The 22,597-nt window shown below is 41.0% G+C and overlaps 1 protein-coding gene across 3 annotated transcripts in view; it reads left to right on the forward strand.

Annotated features, from left to right (window-relative positions):
• TRIM36 (tripartite motif containing 36) overlaps window positions 1-22,597 on the forward strand; it is a 145,355-nt gene that overhangs the window by 117,556 nt on the left and 5,202 nt on the right. For all 3 annotated transcript variants that reach the window (XM_089684726.1, XM_089684723.1, XM_089684725.1), the window contains 5 exons: window positions 5,627-5,773; window positions 9,935-10,030; window positions 12,129-12,382; window positions 16,947-17,068; window positions 19,391-19,681. In XM_089684726.1, the coding sequence (XP_089540852.1) occupies window positions 5,627-5,773; window positions 9,935-10,030; window positions 12,129-12,382; window positions 16,947-17,068; window positions 19,391-19,681 (910 nt within the window). The remainder of the gene's footprint in view (window positions 1-5,626; window positions 5,774-9,934; window positions 10,031-12,128; window positions 12,383-16,946; window positions 17,069-19,390; window positions 19,682-22,597) is intronic.

Consider the following 22,597-nt stretch of genomic DNA (forward strand, 5'->3'; position numbering starts at 1 on the left):
CTACTTTTCCAGGATGAAACCCACCTATCAAGGCATAACTCCTGCCAAGAACCTGCTCACTGCTTGCATCAGGGCTGAAGGCTCTTGAGAGGAATACTGAGGGAAGGTGCTGTGATGTTTTTAGGAAGCTATATACAAAACTTTCTAACCCCTCCAAGAGCAGTCTCCGAGCAGATTATAATTGGCAGAAAACAACCTGATTCTGGGGTCTCCTGTTATGTGTAATCTGTTTTATTAAAGTGTTGTGTTGGCCTATCCTGTCTAGGTGTGAAGTCTTTCTCCCATTACATAATTTCCCCATTGTATGCCTCCTAGGTGTGAATTCCCATTGTTAATTGAGTACCCTACTGTTTCTGTCTGCTGATCCTGATGTGATTCGTGTCAACCTTACCTGGTTACCTAACCATTGTGGAACGTTTACCCCAATGTGTAATATTTGTTTTTGTTGTTCATGTGGTGACTGCCCCTATTTCTGAAGTGTATAAAAGCCTGTATTTCTGTTTATTCCTTTGGTTTTGACCTCAACATCTTGTTCGTGTATGATGCTTGGGGTAAAAGGCTGGTATTAGCCATTGGCTTGCTAGAAGGGTTTGGAGGGCAGGAGGAACTGTTTGGCAGAGGCACCCGGGCGGTCCATCAGACATGTAATGCAGAATAAGCTGCATGGAGCTAGAAGTACCTAAATGTCAGTGTGAATATAATTTTTCTGATTGTAAAGTTAAGTACCAGCATTTTCATGTGTTTAGCCATATGTTGCGTATTTTGTAATGCATATCTTTGGGCACAATTATGTAGAAGCTGTGGCCCCTGGGTGAATCAAATACATTATTTTACCTTGTATGGCCATATGCCCTAATCCCATGGTCCTGTGAAAGTGCCCTTTTAACATTAAGAAAATTTTGTTAAACAAAAAAATTTAGGTTTTCAGGTTCGCTTTAGGCAGATCTTCGTAAATGTCTTTGTTCTTTATTGACCCCTTTTTGCAGTTAACAAAGATTAACATTTTAATGGCACAGGCAGCTCTTGTTGCATATTTGCTGTGGTTTCCTAGACCCCTGATGGTCAACCGGTGGCCCTTTGGTTTACCATTTGCAGTCCTTGAAACTCAGCAGTCTGTAGTGGGAACATTGATTAGGGTACTAGAATTGTTTCCAGTTTTGTTTAGTCTTCTGCTTCATATCCCAAGCCAAACGTGTTGCATGTCCACACTTTGATTCTCCATTCCTTCTTTTTTTTTTTTTTTTTTTTTTTTTTGTCTGCAGTTTCTGACAGTCCTCTCAAGCATTACATATATTGAACAGTGGCAGGGGTGTTGTTGGTCAATGTCATTCTCTCTCCATGGGTGGAGGAAGGGGGAGTTGTCGGTTGTGCCTAGGGCAGCACAAAACCTAAATACACCACTGGCGATCACTACATGTCGAGTCAACCGACTAAGCTGCAGTTGCACCATGTAAATGCCCTCCTTCGCTGCCTGTTGCAGCTTAAGGGGCTCATCCGCACATTTTTACCACCCATCTCCCATCCACAATTCTAAATGAGGCCTTGCTGTACAATTGTGTTTTGGGCTTGTTTTCTCAGAACAGGTGCAGGAACTCCACCACAACCCCCCCACCATAACCACCCTTCCCCCAACACATACCTTCCAAACTGCATCAAATAGTGGCTTTGGCCAAATTTCACTAACAGTGGGAGGGTCATAAAGGGGCATTAAATACCAGGAGTGCCTTACGTACAGAGTGCAGAGTTGAGAGGGATTACACAGAGTACAGTGTTCAGGGGTGCACTATGTACAGAGTTCAGCCCTCTTCCACAGCTGTCACTTGTAAGGACAGAAGCCGGACTTCTGTGTATACAAGTGACGGTGGTGAGCATGGAGTTGAAGGCCTGAGCCATAGATGGTGGAACGGCGTTCCAGCTGAAAAAAGCCTTGACTGCTCATTTGCAGTTTAGCAGCCAAAAAAGCTCTGAAAAGAGTATGAGAAGCAGAATGACTTCTAATTGTAACTCCTGCATTTGCTCTCATACAATTTGTATTGTACATTTAGCAGTCTGAAAGCTTAATGCTGGTGCAGAACATCTGTCAGTTATGGTGTTGAAAAAATCTGAATAAAACGAACACTCTCATACTACCCAGCTTTAATCGGGGGGGCATGAAATAGACCTGGTTCCATTTCCTGCATGTCATGTAAAAGGGTTTATTGCCAACTGTGAGGGTATGCTGGAGCATCTGGTTCCTCATCAACTGGAGAACTCCTGGTTGTCTAGAAGTAAATCAGAATGAGACATGCACACTGTTCTAGAACACTTGTGTGTTTAGGTAGAGCTACGTATGTAATAGAGCGCACATGCTGTCTGTGCTGTAAATTCCTGACTCCTCTACTGCAGATGAATACTGCTAAGTTTAGAATCTCTTCCGCTGGTGTCCTGAAATGAATGATAGCATAGTATATCTGAGCCATATATGGATTTTACAATGACTAAATGACCTATAGAGGAGACGTAACATCGGAAATCACATTGTAGAAGGTGAAATATTAAATGTCAGTGGATATAAAGTTACTGTGTGTTCTTCCTTCTTTTTTTTTTTTTCCTTTTTTTTACACTGTATTTTAAAGTGCTACTAAATGTACATTTTTTGTGTGATAAGTAAGCAGGGTGCACAGAGTTAAAATAGAATTTGCTTTTTAGACAGTTGTTGCCACGTAGAATCTGATTTTAAAGTGATCCTGTAGGTAGGAGGAAGAGAGCACCGCTCACACCTCCTCCCTCCTGGTTCTCTCCTCCTCCCCGCTGCTGCCCGCGTCCTGCCAACCAATGACGTCAGCAGTTGCTAAGGACAGGTCGGGTGGCCCCAACAGCTTTGTTTTGCCGGCATGAGTACACTGAGGCACTGGTGCAGTTGATCGGCTGGGCAGAATGTATGGAGTGTGTGGAGGAGTGATCGACAGGAGAGATGAGCAAGTTATCCAGAATGAGATGCCACACATTGAAGAAAAGCAGAGAGTGATGGCATTCAACACTTTACTGCATGGGTGTCAAACTGGTGGCCCTCCAGCTGCTGCCAAACTACAACTCCCATGAGGCATTGCAAGATTGTCTTTGGGAGTCATGCTTGTAACTGTCAGAGGCATGATGGGACTTGTAGTTTGGCAACAGCTGAAGGGCCACCAGTTTGACACCTCTGCTTTACTGCCTCACATAACAGGGAGAAGGGGAGAGTCGGGGAGGAGCGGGCGGTGCTCCCTTGCTCCTGTCTGTACACAGGAGTCGCAGGATCATCCTCAGATCAGATAGGGCAGGGCTTGATGACTTTCACAGCAAAACTTGTGAGAAGTAATCAAACCCTGTTGTGGAATAAGAGGTTTTGTGATAAGGGGGATTTGGAGGGGGCACAGAATTTTGTGCTAGGAGGGAAGGTTTAGGGGGGGATTTACAACCTACACATCACTTTGCTGTGCTTTGCAATCTACGCTGCTCAAAATAATTAAAGTAATACTTTTTAATCAGAGTATGGCATCAAGTCAAACTCCTGGGATATTGATCTGGTCAGTTAAGTAGCAGAGGGGGTTGTTAATCAGTTTCAGCTGCTTTGGTGTTAATGAAATTAACAGGTGCACTAGATGGCCAACTATGAGATGACCCCCAAAACCAGAATGGTTTTACAGGTGGAGCCCACTAACATTTTTTTCCCTATTCATCTTTTCTGACTTTTTCACAAATTTAGCATTTGGCTGAGTTCAATGTCACTACTGGTAGCATGAGGCGATACCCGGGCCCTACATAGGTTGCACAGGCAGTCCAACTCTTCCAGGATGGCACATCAATACGTGCCATTGTCCCTTTTTAATTTCATTACATCTTTACTTTAGTGATGCACAGATTTATTGGCCGCTGAAAATTACTGGGCGAAAATGGGGTTACTGGCATTTTGCCGATAGAAAAAAAATAAAAGGTGCTGCTAATCGACTTCACTACAAAATTGCATCCCGTTGTCTTCAATGCAAAATGGCTTACCGTTGACTTCAGGGCAAGATGGGCTTCCTATTGAATTAAATGTAAAAATGCCTCTAAGTTTTTTTTTTTTTTTTTTTTTTTTTTCATAGTTTTCATTTTATTCTCTGTCCAATGTTTGTTACTTTCAGTAAGTTATTTTCCATTACTGGATTGTATCTTTTAAATTCACGATAGTCCGACTAATACAGTTTTTTTTTTTTTTTTTTTCTTCTTTTTATATATATATTTAAAAAAAAAAACTGTCCCCTTTTTTTGGTTTTCAGCCAAGTGCCTCCTGAATTTTCGGTTTCAGTGCAAAATGTTTTTTTTCAGTGCAGCTCTAATTATTACATTGAAATTCAGCAAGTTACTGCCAGTTCATAGGTAACGAGACTAGAGGTAATTTTAGACCTACTCTGACTTTGTATTCAGGGACAGGGCAGAGCTATTAGAGTGGAATTATATATAATCATTGTTATATTGTGCACTAATTTCATTGGTTGTTAGGACCCAGGCCTCCAGTGTCCTGCAACCAGTTACTAGTTCTCCACCAAGTCTGTCTTCCTTGTGATTGACAGCAGATGGCAGTGGGCAGATTCCATAGCTGCTAGACAGCCCAATGATGGGGAACATTGAGTTTCTAATAGTGGTGCACCAAAATGAAAATTCAGAATGCTTGAGTCCGAAAACCAAACAAAAATGTCTATGTATGTGGGGGTGGGGAGGCTCCAATATTTATTTTTAACTTATGATTTTATCCCTTTCACATAAGGGATCAATAGTTCCAAAACATTGGATTCTGGTATGTGACATGCTCAACAAATGTCAGGAAAGGTAGTTTTATTAAAAGAAGCTCTTGGTGTGCTGGCAATATATTTTTCTTCTGTCTGCTGTGGTGCCATGGACCTGCTTTTCCAGAACCCCCCATAAGGGGACTGCTGTGTAATGACATAGGCCTAGTAGACAGAAGCAGTAAGCCAACATTACGGAGGTTGGATTGTTTGGTAGGGATACTGTGTCCACACTATGCTTCCTGCAACTAATTCATGTACCTGTTTAATGTACCTTTTTGGTCACAAGCATTGCAAGATCAGTAGAGAATTTATAAGATGTTGGTGGCCTAAGTGCTTTCTCCTCGGATGTATGTTTTTTTTGTTTTGTGTTTGTTTTTTTTAAGGTGTAATGTGGCTCTTCACATGAGGGTGCGGTTATTCACGAACAGCTTATATAAATGATGCTTTTGTTTGACTGATCATGTGAAGTTCCTGGGTCATCTTCCTCTTCTCCCTATGGTGGCAGTGGGTAGCCTTCAATAAGGCAGAGAGTGGAGCTGACATCGTCCTATCTCTGCAGGATTGTACTCAGTGCCCAGGCCTCGTCCCAGGGTTTTTTCATGCTGACCTGGACTTGCAAGTAGTCGATTGAAACTGGCACGGCAGCAACCCAAAAGAGGACTGGCAGCCAATGGCACAGTAGACCCCACTGGAAAGAAGCATATTGCAATGAAAACTGTTTTTGTTTTTTTCAAAAGCTGTGGCAATTTATTTTTAAAATCAGAACGTGAGATCTGCTTTAGATTTATACACCGGTATCTGTAATGGTTTAGAAATTAAAATTTCTCCTTTGTTTGCAGGTGCTGATGTGTCCAGAACATGAGTCAGAAAAGGTGAACATGTACTGTGAGATCTGCAGGAGGCCAGTGTGTCACTTGTGTAAACTTGCTGGAGCACATGCTAACCACAGAGTGACCACAATGAGTAATGCCTACAAAACACTGAAGGTGAGCTTGTCTGCCTCTGCCAGTAAATGAGATTGGGGTGAATTGTCATGTTGTGCTAAACAATGTAAATACAACCACTCAATTGTTATGAAAACAGTTTTTTTCTTTTCATGTTTTTGCATTGTCAGTATGAATGTGGCAAGTACAAAGCCAACTCTATTTAAAGTTCTTAGTTGTCCCTCCTGCTTTTTATTTATTTTTTCTCTAAGTGCTGTTTGTTGGGATATACCTTTGAGTAATGATACTGTAAATGGGATTCCCCCCTGTTGGCAAATTTCCCTGAGGTTATGTAGCTGGTTGGGTCTCATGACACACCAATTTAATAGATGGTCAGTTTAAAACTTCTGTAGGAGTTGCATTGGTAGCTCTTATCACTCATACCTGATCAGTTGCAACAAAGAAATGCCCATCTGTGTTCAGCTTTTTTTTGTTCTAACATATATAAATAGTCATTTCTTTTATCTTACATTATTGTAGCTTTCAAAAGTGTTCTGTTTGAGATGAATTATACATTTTCTGGTCTTTCGATTCAGCCTTATGTTAAAACAGCACTGTCTCTGTTAAAAAGAACTGAATTGCCCAGTCTATATCATTAGTCATTCCACTGCCTTCTCTGCCAAAATCCTCTGATCTTTCAGAGATAAATTTGCTGAAAGTCTTCTGTTTCTCATACATTTGGCAGTGTTGAAAATCTATCTGCATCCATGAAGCTGAGGCATCATTGTCCAGCTTCTACGTAACTGCAAGACACCATAGTTATGTACTTTAGGAATGACAGAAGGAACCACAGAGCGCAGTAGAAGAATTTTCGGCAAATATACCTTTTTAGGACACCAACCTGCGTTCTAAAATGGGTGTGGGCAGTGTATGTACCATAGCTGGTGTACAGTGCAGTGACTGGCATGAACATGAGGTTAGGTGCAGTGTTTTGCAAATAAATGCAGCATATCAGCATTTTTACACAACGCATTGCAACCAATCTCAAGGCAGCTTTGTGGTGTGAACAGGGCACATAGAAAACCGTTCTCTGCAGAGCAATGTAGCTCCACTTCAGCTGTGTGAATGAGCTCTAAATGCAGCAGACTTAGTTGGCATGGCAGCAGGATTAGTAAGCATTAGGGCCAATTCGTACTGCCTTGAGCTAAAATGCATGTACATTTCCATCCATTTTAGTCATGTTTTAATGCATGCTCACGTCTGTTTACATACATTTTGCATTTTAGTGCAGTGCTATGGTATGAATAGGACACATTGGAAATTCTTTTTTAGATGTCCTTCCCTTGATCTACTACAAAACGCACTGGTGTGGATTGGCCCTCAATGCTTTTCTTTGCAGGTTGGGTATTTTTTTTTTCTAAATACAGACAGAGCAGCTTTGGAAGTGTATATGTAAATGTCAATACGGGTTGACTGGTCTAGATTTTTTGCAAGCGGAAAATGGAGAGGTCTTTGTCCATTTTATTCCTTAAGATGGAGGTAACACAGAGCAGCAGCTGTGGTGACCAATAGATTTGTCTCATGCTGGTCTGACTTCAGTTTAAGTAAACCTCTTATGAGAGAAGTTATGGAGCTCCTCTTGGAAATATTGGTTGCTTGGCTGGTTTGCATATCTATTTGCGTTAGTCACTGACCTACATCAGGAGTTCTGGTGAAATGTCAAAAGTTCTCATCTGTAGAAGTGTTTCAGGTAAGTGATTCAGATCATTGAAGGAAGCCGATTTTACCATGACTGCCACAGAGCTATTTTTTTTTTTTTTTAATCTCTTTCATAGAAGAGCTCAGCTTCTGTATTTCTATCATGACAGGTTTACTTTCGTTTTATTAGGTTTGCTATGCATTAATACCAGAATTTACCTTACTCCTTGTGCTGATTATAAAATGGGATTAAATGCAGGAGGTTATTACAATCAAATATATTAGGCCTGTGGCTTTGGGCTAGTGCCTAAGGCATCCGTTTTTAACAGTCTCAAAATTTTCTTAATTGTTGCATTTGACCTGCATCAAGCAAGTTTTGCATTTCCATGGACATGAATGGGAAAATGGGTTGATACATTGAGGCACATGCCCTTAGGCTTTCACTATAAATTGTAGTGTTGTTCAAGAGGTGCAATCTGAAACTAATACACAACAATGTTGGCTCCACAAGGCTTGATTTTATTTTCTAAATGGTTCTAGAAAAAAGTAGGATGTGGTTTTGAGCTGTGGCTAGCATCACTTATAGTGCTTTTATCATGCTCTAAAAACCAGAAAAGTTATATCGGCGGGGTCCCTAGCAACCATTTGTGACTCTGTTTTGGAAATACTGTTGCACTTTTTTTAATAGAAAAGAAATTCTATGGCAGGTGACTGACATCTAAAGTGACAAGTGATAAATCAAAGCGTTGAAGATGAGCGCAATAAAGTGACAATATTGCTTTGTCTTATGTTAGACGATTTGCAGTAAGGTAAACGCACATTATAAATGTATGGCAGACCATAAAATCACTTTTTTTCTTATAGGTGCCTAAATCATTCAGTGTCTGGGGATAATGGTCGCTTCTCACTGGAATACATTAATAAGGTGCTCGTGACTTCTGTGGATAAGGAAAGAGGTGTGCTTGTACTCACCAGACGCACAATATAATTGCGCATGTATGACACTCAGAAGGGCACTAGTGGTCATCCAGGAACTGGTAGGAATGAGGCACTTCTCAGGCACTTAGTACACCCTGGAAACAGACTCCAGACCTCTCAGTGGGACCCTCACAGCAAACTGGGATGGCTCCTTGGTTTCACTTACACCTGGCTTCCAATCAGGTCAGCACCAATGGATATCCACCATTAAGCAGCTCCAGCTGAGGCACCTGCTGTGTCTCCCTCCAGACGAGACACAAGGACCAAACCAAGGAGCTGTCCCAGTTTGCTCTAAGGGTCCCACTGAGAGCTCTGGAGTCCGTTTCCAGGGTGTACTAAGTGCCTGAGAAGTGCCTCATTCCTACCGGTTCCTGGATGACCACTAGTGCCCTTCTGAGTGTCATATACATGCGCAATTATATTGTGCGTCTGGTGAGTGCAAGCACACCTTTCCTTAATCCACAGAAGTCACGAGCACCTTATTAATGTAATTCCAGTGAGAAGCGACCATTATCCCCAGACACTGGATGATTTAGGCACCTATAAGAAAAAGTGATTTTATGGACTGCTATACATTTATAATGTGCATTTACCTTACTGCAAATCTTCTAATATAAGAACGCACTATTGTCACTTTATTGCGCTCATCTTCGGCGCATGATTTATCATTTATCACTTGTCACTTTGCATTTCATTTTTGTGTAAGATTTATGGATATTTGTTTGTTTTTTTTAGCACTGCATTTTTGATCTAAATTCTTTAAAGGATTTATTATTTTTTTTCCTTATGCAAGCTGCTTTTATTTCTATTTTAAGAAGCTCTCGCTTGTTTTAGGTGACTGGCATCTAGTGTCTGGGCCATTTTAGGTTGGTCATTTATTGTAAACTGTCGACCCCCTGGGTGTTTGTTGCATTCATCAGGATGATATTCTTGCCAAATCCAGCTGTTTTCAAATGTTGTCTACCCAAAAAGCCAGTTACTGTCCTTAAGACATTAGGAGGGCTGGACTGTGGCCAGTAGGAGTAGAAAATGCCTCATCTTTAGTATTATGGGAGAAATTGTGCCCCGTTGTCGGTGGAAGGAATAGTGCCCAGTTGTTGGTGTTAGTGGGAAGAATAGTGTCCGATCGTTGGCGCTGGTGGAAGGAATGGGGCCCCGGTGTTGGAGGAATTGTGTCCTTTCTTTGATGTCAGTTGGAGGAATTGTGTCCCATCGTTGGTATCTGTCTGGAAGGAAAAGTTTCCCATCGTTGGTGTCAGTGGGAGAAATAGAGCTCCAGGGGCCAGATAAAGGCAAGCAAAGGGCCGCATCTGGCCCCCGTGCCACAGTTTGCAGACCACTGACCTAGACTGATGAGTAACATTTTGTTTAAAAAAAAAAAAATCTAGAAAAAGATAAAATGCTTGTTAATGTTTCTTGCGGTTTTTTGTTTGCCTTTCAAAAACATCAAAACCATCCATTAAGAACCAGTGTACCTTTTTAATCTTGTGGTTCGCTTTGTTTTGCTGTTTGAGGCCTTCATTTATTTTCATCTATTTGTATTTGTAGGAAAAACTTACAAAAGGCATCAGCTATCTTATCAGCAAAGAAAGCCAAGTTAAGACCCAAATTTCTGAACTTCAAATCTTGATAAAGCGCACAGAGGTAAGTGGGTAGCTTGAAATTATCAATCATTGTTTTGACTCTTTGACTGCTAAGGATATAACCCATATGCTGTGGCTGATCCTCTTGGGATCTCCTGGGGTGTATTCAATACACCATGGCAGGCAAAGGGTTAAACAGTCTACAGCTCTAAATTTTAAGAACTGCAACCATTTTTTATAATCCCTCCATTTTCAGGGGATCAAATTAATATAATCATAAAATGTTCTTTTAGTATTTTGTTGAGAATCCTTTACTGGCAATGACTACCTGAAGTCTGGAACCCATGGACATTAACAAAGACTGGGTTTCCTTCTTTCTGTAGCTTTGCCAGGCTCTAACTGCAGCTGTCTTCAGTTATTTGTGGGTCTTTCAGCCTTTTTAGTTTTGCCTTCAGCAAGTGAAATGCATGCTCAATTGGGTTGAGATCAGGTGATTGACTTGGCCGTTGCAGAATTTTCCACTTTTCCTTAAAAAGCTCCTGGGTTGCTTTTGCAGTATGTTTTGGATCATTGTCCATCTGTATTGTGAAGCGCCGTCCACTCAAGTTTGCTGCTGAATCTGGGCTGACAGTATATCTCTAAACACTACAGAATTCATCCGGCTGCTTCTGTCTTGTCACATCATCAATAAACACCAATGAACCAGTGCCATTGGAAGCCATGCATGCCCATGCCATCACACTGCCTCCACCATGTTTTAAAGATAACGTTGGGTGCTTTGTATCATGAGCTGTTCCGAGCCTTCACACTTTTTTTTTTTTTTTTACTTCCCCCCCCCCCGTCATTCTGGTACAGCTTAATCCTTAGTTTCATCCATCCAAGGAATGCTTTTCCAGAACTGGTCTGGTCTTTTTTTAGATGTTTTTTTTGGCAAAGTCTAATCTGGCTTTTCTATTCTTCAGGTTTATGAATGGTTTTCACCTTGTGGTGAACCCTCTGTATTTGCTCTCGTGAAGTCTTCTCTTGATTGTAGACTTTGACAATGATACGCCCACCTCCTGGAGAGTGTCCTTCCCTTGTCTGGATGTTTTGAATGGATTTTTCTTCTCCATAGAGAGGATCCTGTGATCATTCACTGTTGTCTTCCGTGGACGTCCATGCCTTTTTATGTTGCTGAGCTCACCAGCGCTTTCTTCTTTCCTCTGAATGTACCAAACTGATTTGGCCACTCCTAATGTTGCTGCTATCTTTCTGATGGATTTGTTTAGTTTTTGAAGCCTTACAATGGCCTGTTTCACTTTCATGGACAGCTCCTTTTGATCGCATGATGTAGGTTCACAGCAATAGATTCCAAATGCAAATACCACACTTCAGACCTTTTTCCCTGCTTAATTGATGAGGAAATAAGAGTAGCCCCCACCTGGCCGTGAAGCTGCTTTTGATTCAATTGTCCAATTACTTTTGGTCCCTTGAAAAAGGGGGGATGGCTACTCTTAAGAGCTGCAATACCTAAACCCTTCCTCCCAATTTGGATGTACATACCCTCAAATTAAACCTGGAAGTGTGCACTTTCAGCCCATATCCATTATATAGCGATAGCTTGAATATGTTTTGGTAAATGCCTGAGAAACTAAAATTGTGCCTGTCCAAATATATATGGACCTAACTGTATGTGTAGTCTTTTTGCTGAATTAAAAGAACGGTGTGTATTAAAGTGAAACTCTGTGCCCTCCTAACTACTTTCTACATAAAGCCCCCCCTGCTCTCTCCTCCTGTCCCCATTTTGTCTCTCCAGGATGTAAACAAACAAGATTAGTTAGCATGGGTTTTATGTTCATCAGTCGTCCCCTTTTTTTTTTTGTCTTTGTCTGAATTGACCTGTAGTGCTCGGTCTTGAGGACTTCAGGTTCGTAATCTGGATTCTGTTTAGATCAAACTAAACAGTAGAAATATATTGATTGAAATTAGAACTTTGTGTGTGTGTGTATGTATATGTGTATATATATGTATATGTGTGTGTGTGTGTGTATATATATATATATATATATATATATATATATATATATATATATATATATATATATATATATATATATATATATATATATATATATATATATATATATTTTTTTTTTTATATTTTTTTTTATTTTTTACAGAGCAATGGAGAACACGCTATAGAGGAAGCAACATACAACTTTGAAAAGCTATATAATATTTTAGAAGAGCGGAAAACATTTGTGCTGAAATCTATCCAGGATTCCCAGTCTGCTCGACTAGAAAAGTTGCAGAACCAAATGGAAGAATACCAGGGTCTACTGGAGAATAATGGGCTTGTGGGCTACGCACAAGAAGTCTTAAAAGAAACGGATCACTCTTGTTTTGTTCAGACTGCAAAACAGCTGTACACCAGGTACGTGCACTGACCTTTTTGATAGAACAACCACTTGCCCTCTGGAGGATTTACCCTCCTTCATGACCCAGCCATTTTATTTAATATACAGTGCTCTGCTACTTTAACTGACAACTGGGCGGTCATTCAACACTGTACACAAATGAAATGTATATAGTTTTTATTCACACAAATAGAGCTTTCTATTGGTGATATTTAATCACCACTGGGTTATTTATTTTTTGCTCTATAAACAAAAAAGACCAACCTTATTGTTTTTTTTAAAAAAAAAAATAATTTTACTTTTTGCAATAAAACCTATCCAATAAAAAAACAAAAAAATACTTCATAAATTTAGGCTGAAACAAATTCTGCTATATTTTTAGAAAATAAAATCCCAAAAAGTGTATATTAAGTTGATTTGCATGAAAATTTGTGTCTACAAACAATATTATAGATTAGATACTGGAATTTTTTTTTTTAAATATTAGCAATGGTGATGATCAAGGACTTTATAGTGGGACTGTGATAGTACAGCAGGCATTCTGACACTGGGTGGGAACTGACTGTTTCATCCCCACTGACACTAATAAAGTACTGGGCAGGAAGGGGTTAACATCTAGGGCGATCAAAGGGTTAACTGTGTTATGGTTGTGTACTGTTTTACTAGGTGGTGATCTGGTTTTTATTTCCTGCTTTTCAGGGGGGTAAACATCAGCACATCCCCACTGATATGAGAGAGATCTGTGGTGTTTACATTCATAGATCTCTCTCCTGTCAGTTGCTCCGTTTGCCAGGTCCCGGCCATGAATCTTTGTCTGGGGCCCCGTGATTGACATGTTGAGGGAGCCAACATCCGCGTGTGCCCCCTACCCAAAAAGGCAGAATCGTATGTATGTCTGCACAGAGAGGCCACCCTGTAGCAGTAAAGCTACAATGGGCTGGTCACCAAGTAGATAAAGATGGGGGCGGAACCTGGCTATAGTCTGTGGGAGAATCATAAGAAGGGTCTGTGTTGATGGGCTTTTTTTCACTTCAAGCAGTTTTTGCATTCTCATACAGATGTATGTGAATGTAAAACCTTCTTGAAGCAAGTCAAGAGCTCACTTGCAGATCAGAAACACCAGTCAGTGATTTTTTTTTTTTTTTTTTTTTAAATGATTTTAGAAGCATTTTAAACTGATGCCAGCAACGTCAACCGAAAGCCCTGTTGACACAGGCCTTTAACGAAAACCTTTTTTTTATTAATATTTTGGATAGAGTAAGGGAGGGTTAAAACCCCTGACAATTTTTTTTTTTTTTTCTCTTGCCAAATGTTTCCTTATGGATATATTCCTTTACTTCCTGTCCCTGCCAAAGCAGGAAGTGAGAAGAAACCCCTGCAATGTGAGGGAATTTCTGCTTGTCCCCAGGGTTACCACAACCAGTGTTCCCTTTGGAAGATTCCCCTCTATGCTAGTTCAGGGGACAACCTGAAGTTTGGAATTTCTTTTCCTTTATCACTGAAAGCTAATTAGGACTAGGATCTCCCAACAGGGGACACGGACAACAAAATCCTGGCAGGTGTTTAAATCCCTCTCCATTCTATCCAAAACTTAAATTTTATTGATTTAAGAAGCCCCAAACACGGACTAATTTATTACTGGATACTACACTTTTCAGGAACTAATTTGCCAAAAAAAGATTCAGAACCTAAACTTCCATATGACCTTGCCCCATATATTTCTTCCTGTATGAATGTTGTCAGGACCTCTACAGACAGACATCCTCCAGCCCCATAATAGAAGGACCTAGAGCTGGAGATAATAGTGCAGAAGCCTGTGCATTGCACCTACAATGTACTGGTTGTAATTGCAGTTCTCTATCCTTAAATGCAAAAATCTTAACATTATGCCTTCAAGAAGGCAAGCCATATAGAACCAAATTTCTGTAGACACAAATTTTGGCTAAAGCTGCAGCATTGGAATTTGCACTAAACTCAGGTCATCTACAGGAGAAAAAAAAAATCAATTCTATTTTGGCAAAGCCACATCAACATTGACAAACCAATACTCTTAGGCTAAGTAATGTGTAACATTGTAGTGTAAACGTGTAGAAAGTAAAACCATGTCAGAGTTGCGCTAAAGAGAAAATATACTTGTATTTACTAGAAGTTAATGCAAACCTCAGGGAGGCACAGTGCATCCAGAAAGTATTCACAGTGCTTAACTTTTGCCACATTTTGTTATGTTACAGCCTTATTCCAAAATGGATTAAATTCATTTTTTTCCCCTCAACATTCTACAAACAATACCCCATAATGACAATGTGAAAGAAGTTAGTTTTTGAAATCTGCAATTTATTAAAAATAAAAACCCACGTACGTAAGTATTCACAGCCTTTGCTCAATACTTTGTTGAAGCACTTTTAGCACCAATTACAGCCTCAAGTTGTTTTGAGTATGATGCTACAAGCTTGGCACACCTATTTTTGGGCAATTTCTCCCATTCTTCTTTTTAGTATCTCTCAAGCTCCATCAGGTTGGATGGGGAGCGTCGGTGCACAGCCATTTTCAGTTCTCCAGAGATGTTCAAATCTGGGCTCTGGCTGGGCCACTCTAGGACAGTCAGAGATGGCCCGTAGTCACTCCTTTGTTATGTGGGCTGTGTGCTTGGGGTTGTTGTCCTGTTGAAAGATTAACTGTCGCCCCAGTCTAAGGTCCAGAATGCTCTGGAACAGGTTTTCATCAAGGATGTCTCTGTACATTGCTGCATTCACCTTTCCTTTGATCCTGACTAGTCTCCCAGTTCCTGCCTGTGCAAAACATCCCCACAGCATGATGCAGCCAGCACCATGTTTCACTGTAGGGATGGTATTGATCAGGTGGTGAGCGGTGCCTGGTTTCCTCCAGACATGACTTTTGTCATGCAGGCCAAAGAGTTCAATCTTTGTTTCACCAGACCAGAGAATTGCTTTCTCATGGTCTGAGAGTCCCTCAGGTGCCTTTTGGCAAACTCAAGGTGGGCTGCCATTTTGCCTTTTACTGAGGAGTGGCTTCCATCTGGCCATTCTACCATACAGGCCTGATTGGTGGAGTGCTGCAGAGATGGTGGTTCTTCTGGAAAGTTCTTCTCTCTCTCCACAGAGAAACGCTGGAGCTCTTTCAGAGTGACCATCGGGTGCTTGGTTATCTCCCTGGCTAAGGCCCTTCTCCCTCGATTGCTCATTTTGGCTGGGTGGCCCACTCTAGGAAGTTTCCTGGTGGTTCCAAACTTCTTCTATTTACGGATGATGGAGGCCACTGTGCTCATTGGGAACTTCAATGCTGCAGAATTTGTTTCTGTACCCTTCCTCAGATCTGTGCCTTGATACAATCCTGTCTTGGAGGTCTGTAGACAATTCCTTGGACTTCATGGCTTGGTTTGTGCTCTGACATGCACTGTTAACTGTGGGACCTTTATATATACAGGTGTATGCCTTTCCTAATGTCCAATCAACCAAATTTCCCACAGGTGGACTCCAATCAAGTTGTGGAAACATCTCAAGGATGATCAGTGGGAATAGGATGCACCAGAACTCCATTTTGGATGTCATGGCAAAGGCTGTGAATACTTATTTACATATGTTTTTTTTTTTTTTTTTAAATAAATTCCAAAGATTTCAAAACAAACTTGTTTCACGTTGTCATTATGGGGTATTGTTTGTAGAATGTTGAGGGAAAAAAAGTATTTAATCCATTTTGAAATAGGGCTGTAACATAATGTGGCAAAAGTTAAGCGCTGTGAAGAATACTTTCTCGATGCACTGTACACTGTAAAACCTGGAAGAGAATGTGTGCACCTAGTGTATTACCTGGGAGGTAGCTTTAGTGTTTTAAAAATGGATGTATACTCACAAACGACTTCAGCAACAAAAGTATATCAAAGTCCAAAGCAACCTGGTCACCAAGTCAGCTCCCAAACGCAAGATAACCCTCCAACTGTTGGAGTCCTCTCGTGTTTGGGAGCCGACTTGGTGACCAGGTCTCTTTGGACTTAGATGTATACTCACAAACAACTTCAGGAACAAAAAGCATATCAAAGTCCAAAGAGACCTGGTCACCAAGTCTGCTCCCAAACGCGAGAGGACTCCAACAGTTGGAGGGTTATCTTGCAATTGGGAGCTGACTTGGTGACCAGGTTGCTTTGGACTTTGATATACTTTTGTTACTGAAGAAGTAACTAGAAGTAATAGATGTATACATCTATTTTGGAATCACTAAAGCTACCTCCCAGGTAATGCAGTAGGTTGGTGCGCCCTCTTTTCCTTGTTTTTACTGTTTCTCCTAGGTTTCCTTCACCAATGGCAGCAAATCCTGTGCTGGCCTTGGAATTGCTATGGGCCCGAGATCCATCTATCACCAGTACATCATTCTTGAGCGCAGGGGAGGAAAAAGAATTAGCCAAAGTATGTATAACCAACAAACCCATGCTCTATATGTATCTTTTAGTCAGGAGTTACAGCCAGGAGATGGTTGGGGGAATCAGTTGTTGATATATCCTACCTATTTAATATTTCTACTGTTTGTTGTCTGAAGCAGAAGTGTCTCCCTTTTGTCTCTTTGAAGGATTCAGAAGGCGACAGAATCCCTGAAAACGTTTCACCCAGCTGCAGATTCCTGCTTTGAAGATTATTTTGTTGATGTTTCCAAGGAAGAAAATATGCTAAGTGACTTGTCGTTTTCTAAAGGTACATTTAAATGAGTTGTTCTAGGACTAAATTTAGAAAAGCGATATATATTATAGTGGGGTAAATGACATATTGCATGTGATAGTTAAAGCTGAACTCTGGGAAAGCACAATATTGGGGTTTTAGCTTGGCACTAATGTACCTCCTAATGGGTTCCCACTTGTGGCTGCTACTTGGTTCCTGAAACTAATTCATGCATCCCTCAGTGATGCAAGCAATGAATGTCTGAAGCCGAAACTGGAGAACAGCAATTGGCGGAACGGCTCACCCATTGATAAACATCTTATATTCTTTTCAGGGGATACAAGATGTTCTGTGATTGGACAAGGCTGGCATAAAGTCAGTCTCCCTTGGTTCAGTCAGAAACACCTTTATTATTTGAACAGCATACAGTATGTTTTATGAATGCAGGAACTGCAGCACGAGTGACTTGCTGTGATGACAGTGCTCCATCCCTGTCAGTTTCAATGCTGGACGTTCTGCATCTATTGCTGTTGAGGGCAAGACAAACCTAACTGCTTTCAGAAACAAAGCAGAAGCCACGAGTGGAGCACACATCATTAGAGGTTACATTGATACCTAGCTAATGCCCCAGTATTTTGCTCGAAATCCAGTTTTTTTTTTGTTTTCAATTTTCTTTTCAAATTCTTTATTTAACGTGTACCAAGCATTTAGTAGGCGGCAAAAAGATCACAGCTAAGGAATAATACACCAACAGGGTGGAAGTAGTTTGGTATGTACATGACGAGATTTACGCGCATATCAACAGTAGTTCCACATCTTAACAGAAGCACAAAATGCTATTTCTGACAGTGGTTTGTCAGGTACTGATATAGAAGACAACATAGAATGTGTCTGTCCTGTATACAGTGGAGTTGGTTAGCCATAATTGGTAATCAAAGCCAAAGTAATGACATACCAACTTTTTTTTTTTTTCTGCGTAACAGGAAAGCGTAGGGGAGTCAAGAGTGGGCAAATAAGGAGAGCGTAAAAAAAAAAAAGGGGGGGGGGGGTTAAGAATTGCTAGAAGAACAGGATGGCATTGTTTACAATTTTTTACTAATCGGGAGAACCCTAGGGCCCTTTTTTTTTTTTTTTTTTTTTTTTTTTTTTTTTTTTTCCCCATTTACCATGCTAACTTTAACTGCCTTGTTAAAAGAAAACTGTTTTACAGAGTGCAGTAGTTGAAACACAGATTATGCACTTAGCTGAATGTGTCAGTTTTATTTCCAGAGACATGTTCCAACACTGTGGGTTCACGCTACATTTTGTTTGTAGCGTTAAGTTATGCATTTTTTTCAATATTTTCATTGCATATTACAGACCTATACCATATGTAGGTTGCAGAAGCAAACTGACATGTACATTGAACAAACGGTATTCATGACAATGCTTACTGCACAGCTCAAAGTAGGATAAAAGCGGTAATAAGGGAAGTTATCGTGGAGAGGGGAAAGTGGCGGGGAATCGCAATCTATGCTTTTGTTATAAATAAGATATTGTAATTGCGATGATCAAAGTTCCCAGACCCAGCAGATTTTAGGAATTGTGCCCTTGAGCTGGTCAGTTAATTTCCCAGTAAACATGACCCACTGCATCAGGGACTCAAGACATAGGTTTTTTAAAAACTTATAAAAGTGGCCCAAAAATTCTTGGTGTACTGCATCTTAGACAGGAAGTAAACAATCTCCAACAGCCTACTGACACCAAAAATAAAATGGACAGGAATATTACTCTTCCCTACTCTATTCAAAGCTAAAACCCTTCCTACCAGGCAGTACTTAAGCTTTTCCTGATTGGAATAGTCATTCCACACATGAGCCAATTCAGAGGCAGGAGAGGCTTCTGATACTTTCCAAGGCTGCTGTTGCTGTTGGCTAAGAACTGTGCTGTCAAAATGGCTCCCTGCTGTACCCTACAGGACATTGTCATTTTGACAGATGCTCCTAATTTGTCAGGAGTGACTTGACCCTGATGGCTGGACTTCCAGTTTGACAGCTGAGTCCTGCTCTGTGGCTTAGGTGAGCTGACAGTGGCTCCTGTATGAATCAATGCTTCAAAAAAGTTGCTTTTCATTCATACATTGGTACTTATATGCAAAAGAAATATTGCCCAGATCTGGGGGATGGGTATAAGAATCCAAACCACTATGACGTCAAACGTCAGTTCTGTGATTCACTTGTGTTGATTAACATTTGAAGTAAACTTGTTTTAGTGTCTCCTAAATATTTAGTAGTTTTTTATGGTTTCTTTACCGAATACTTGATCCACTTTTTTATGCTGTTGTGTTTTTTTTTTTTTTTGCTTTTTTGCCCTCCTCAGTGCTGGATATGCCTGAAATTGATGAAAAAGAAAGCAAGATCTATAACGGTGCTAAAATTTGCTGGAACCAGCCTAATGACTCGGGTCTTGCAGACAGTTATCTTCTTGAATACAGAAAGGTTGACAAAAACGAAGATCCAATGTGGAATGAAGTGGAAACAACCAGTACCAACAAAGTCCTTTCTGATCTGGATTTGAACAGTTCCTACTGCTTTAGAGTCCAGGGACTCAAAGGGTCTGTGTGTAGTCCTCGCAGCAAGGAGGTAATCCTAAGGACACCACCTGCACCAGGTAAACTAAGCTCTTGATAGATATAAAGCAGCACAGTGTTCTAAACCCTGCATTCACTATATCTGGTCTCCCACAGTACACACAACATGCAAATGCAATTATATTATTAATCTGCTAAACACCTTTTCTCATCTGCAGTCTTGTGCCTTCTATCAGTGTCCAGCTGAGCACTGGGTAAAGCTTGTAGGAGGAGTTATCATTCTGCTCTGACTATCCTATGAGGCTGTATAACCCCTGACCCTCTGGATAGTGTTGATTGACCCTGTGCTGATCACATGCACCCTCCCAAATAAAATAAAAAAAAAAAAAAACTCTCTAGCGATGCACACAAAACTGAGAATATGAAGAGCGACTCCTAGAGCTCTATACTATCAGCTGATAGATTGGGGACAGTGGAAGGGGAGGATCAGAGAAGACAGGATCAAACTGCGTTTTGACACATTGTGGAGGATTAACCCCTCAGGTTCCATAATAAGTATAACAAGCATGCTTTTCTGCATATGCATACTGAATTTACTAATGTGGGTTTAGTAACACTTTAAATGCAGTTACGTCATATCAGCAGAATGAAAAAATATTTATCCAAATATTATGGCCCCATTCACATCACTGCTTTGCATTTACTTTGGTGAGGTGCAGCCATTAATTTTGAATGGCATCCCAACACAACTTAAAGGATAAGTTCACCTTTAAGAATAATTTTTAGGGTGTAAAACTGTAACATGCACCCACTGCTGCAGCCGTTGCCCTCAGTCCAATCTCCCTGTGACAAAAGTACGAGGAGACTTTTCCCATACCAGCTGTCACGTTTAGAAACCAGGGCAGAGCCCCGCACGGCCACATCATTCATTCAGATTTCTATGAATTAATCAACTACAAGTCCTGACTGCCTCTGTGGTTGTCTGTTTAAAATTCTCAAACTACCACGGCACAGTTGAGCACTGTGGTAGTTCATTGATTCTTCCCATCACATTGTATCTGCTTGCCTGTACGAGGTACAAACACACATACATGGACTGGTTTGCAGAAGCCTTGCATTGTACCAGTGAATGGGCCCCAACAAAGCTTAAAGTGGCACTTAATGATATCCCCGTTCTTCAAAAATACTCCATACACATCATTACTTAATGGCCCTGTAATCTATATCCGTTTTCTCTTTTTTTTTTTTTTTTTGTAACTTCCTTTTGTGAGCTCCCAAACATCTGCTTCCCCCTTCTATTTATTTGGAACACGCACACTACAGATCCTTTTAGTCCTTATATTTTGGAATTCTATATGAAGGTTTTGGTCTGACTGGCTTTTTTTTCCTAATTCCACCTGGCTGTGAAAAGTTTAGTGTTTGTACAGCATTTTAGTAACTTTACTTTAAAAGCAAAAAAAGTCCCTTTTCATTCCTCACAGACCCTCCAAGGTTGGCTTCCCATATACCTGCGAGGTCTGTCAGTTCTTCAGACAAGCCTTCCTCTGCATGATGGTTGCCCCACTGTCAGGAGCAGTGGGAACGTTTTGTTAATCTGCAGACGTTTGGACAACTTGCATCTTAGTCGGGAGGTGTTGTCCCAGGGCTACAGATTGGTGTTTCCCTCCGTCGTGTGAACACCCCTCCCCAACCTCATTCTGTTGTGGTACAATTTATTCCAGTCTTTGGACAGACCAATTCAGTTGACACTAAGTTGTCCTGACTTGTTGGCTCAGGATTTTGGGTCTGGTATCAGAAGTCATTCCTTAGAGGACTCCAAGATCAATGCCAGCCTGTCAGGTTGGGGATGATTCCTGGGTGCCCTTTTGTTGCAGGAGATTTGGTTGTCATCAGATTATCTTGATCAACATCTTGGTGCTTAGAGCGATTTGGTGTTCTCTGCAGTGTTGGACTATTTTGCGCTTGGAAGGTGATCCAGTCAGGATTCAGTTAGACAATGTGTATATATACATTAGACATAGGGGGGCAGAGGTATTGACACAGCAAGGGAGGTAAAGCAGGCCCTGTCTTGGGTAGAACTTCACATTACTGCTTTAACAGCCATGTAAATTTTGGGTGTAGACATGTAGCAGGTAGATTTCCTCAGCCGAGAATGTCTGGATGTGGGAGAGTGGTCCCTTCACCCTATGGTGTTCCAGGACCTGTCACAGGTGGAAAATGCTGGATGTTGACCACCTGGCATGCAGGTTCAACATCAAACTGGACCGGTTTGTCTCCAGGTATAGGAATCTACTAGCAAAAGCAGTGGGTGCTGTATATAGCTCTCTGTGATTAGTACATCCTGCTCTGTGCATTTTCTTGAGGGCCCATTCATGGTGTGGCGTGTGGAAAATCCATATTCTGTGTGCGTTTCCCGCACCACGTTCAAAACACACTGCCCATGTGATCTGCAGTGGCTGTCCATCAATGCTAATGACACCCCAAATGCAGGATGCAAATGCAGTGCATTTACCTGCACCAGATTGCATGGTACAGAAGTAGCATGTGATTCGGTTGCAGTGCATTTTTAAAGTAGTGCATGCACTACTATTGGTGCAGTGTGATTTCAGCCCATTCAAATGAATGGGCTATAAATGCTCTGCTTTAAGTTCATACAGGAATGCGAGAGCGTTCCTATGCGATGCCCAGTGTGAAACGTCTTCCTCATCTGCTTTCCAGATTTGCGATAGAAGGCATTCCAGTGATCCTCAATATTCTGGACTGGCCCATGTGGATAAGGTACTCTGACCTGCTAAAATTCCAGTCAAGCACTCTGTGGGCACTGCCAGAATGTTAGGATCTTTTGTCCCAATTATTTGCCATCCTGCTTCACTGTTGCTAGCTTTAACAGCATGGCCCTTGAAGCCCAGATTCCAAGGGACAGGGGCATCTCTGGATGGGTGATTCTTTCAATGCTTAAAACCTAGAATTCTGCTTCTCGCAAGATCTATCATTGG

Source organism: Staurois parvus, unplaced genomic scaffold, assembly GCF_062004578.1.
Source record: "Staurois parvus isolate SC_StPar_1 unplaced genomic scaffold, SC_StPar_1.0 ptg000354l, whole genome shotgun sequence".
In the NCBI taxonomy this organism is placed as follows: domain Eukaryota; kingdom Metazoa; phylum Chordata; class Amphibia; order Anura; family Ranidae; genus Staurois; species Staurois parvus.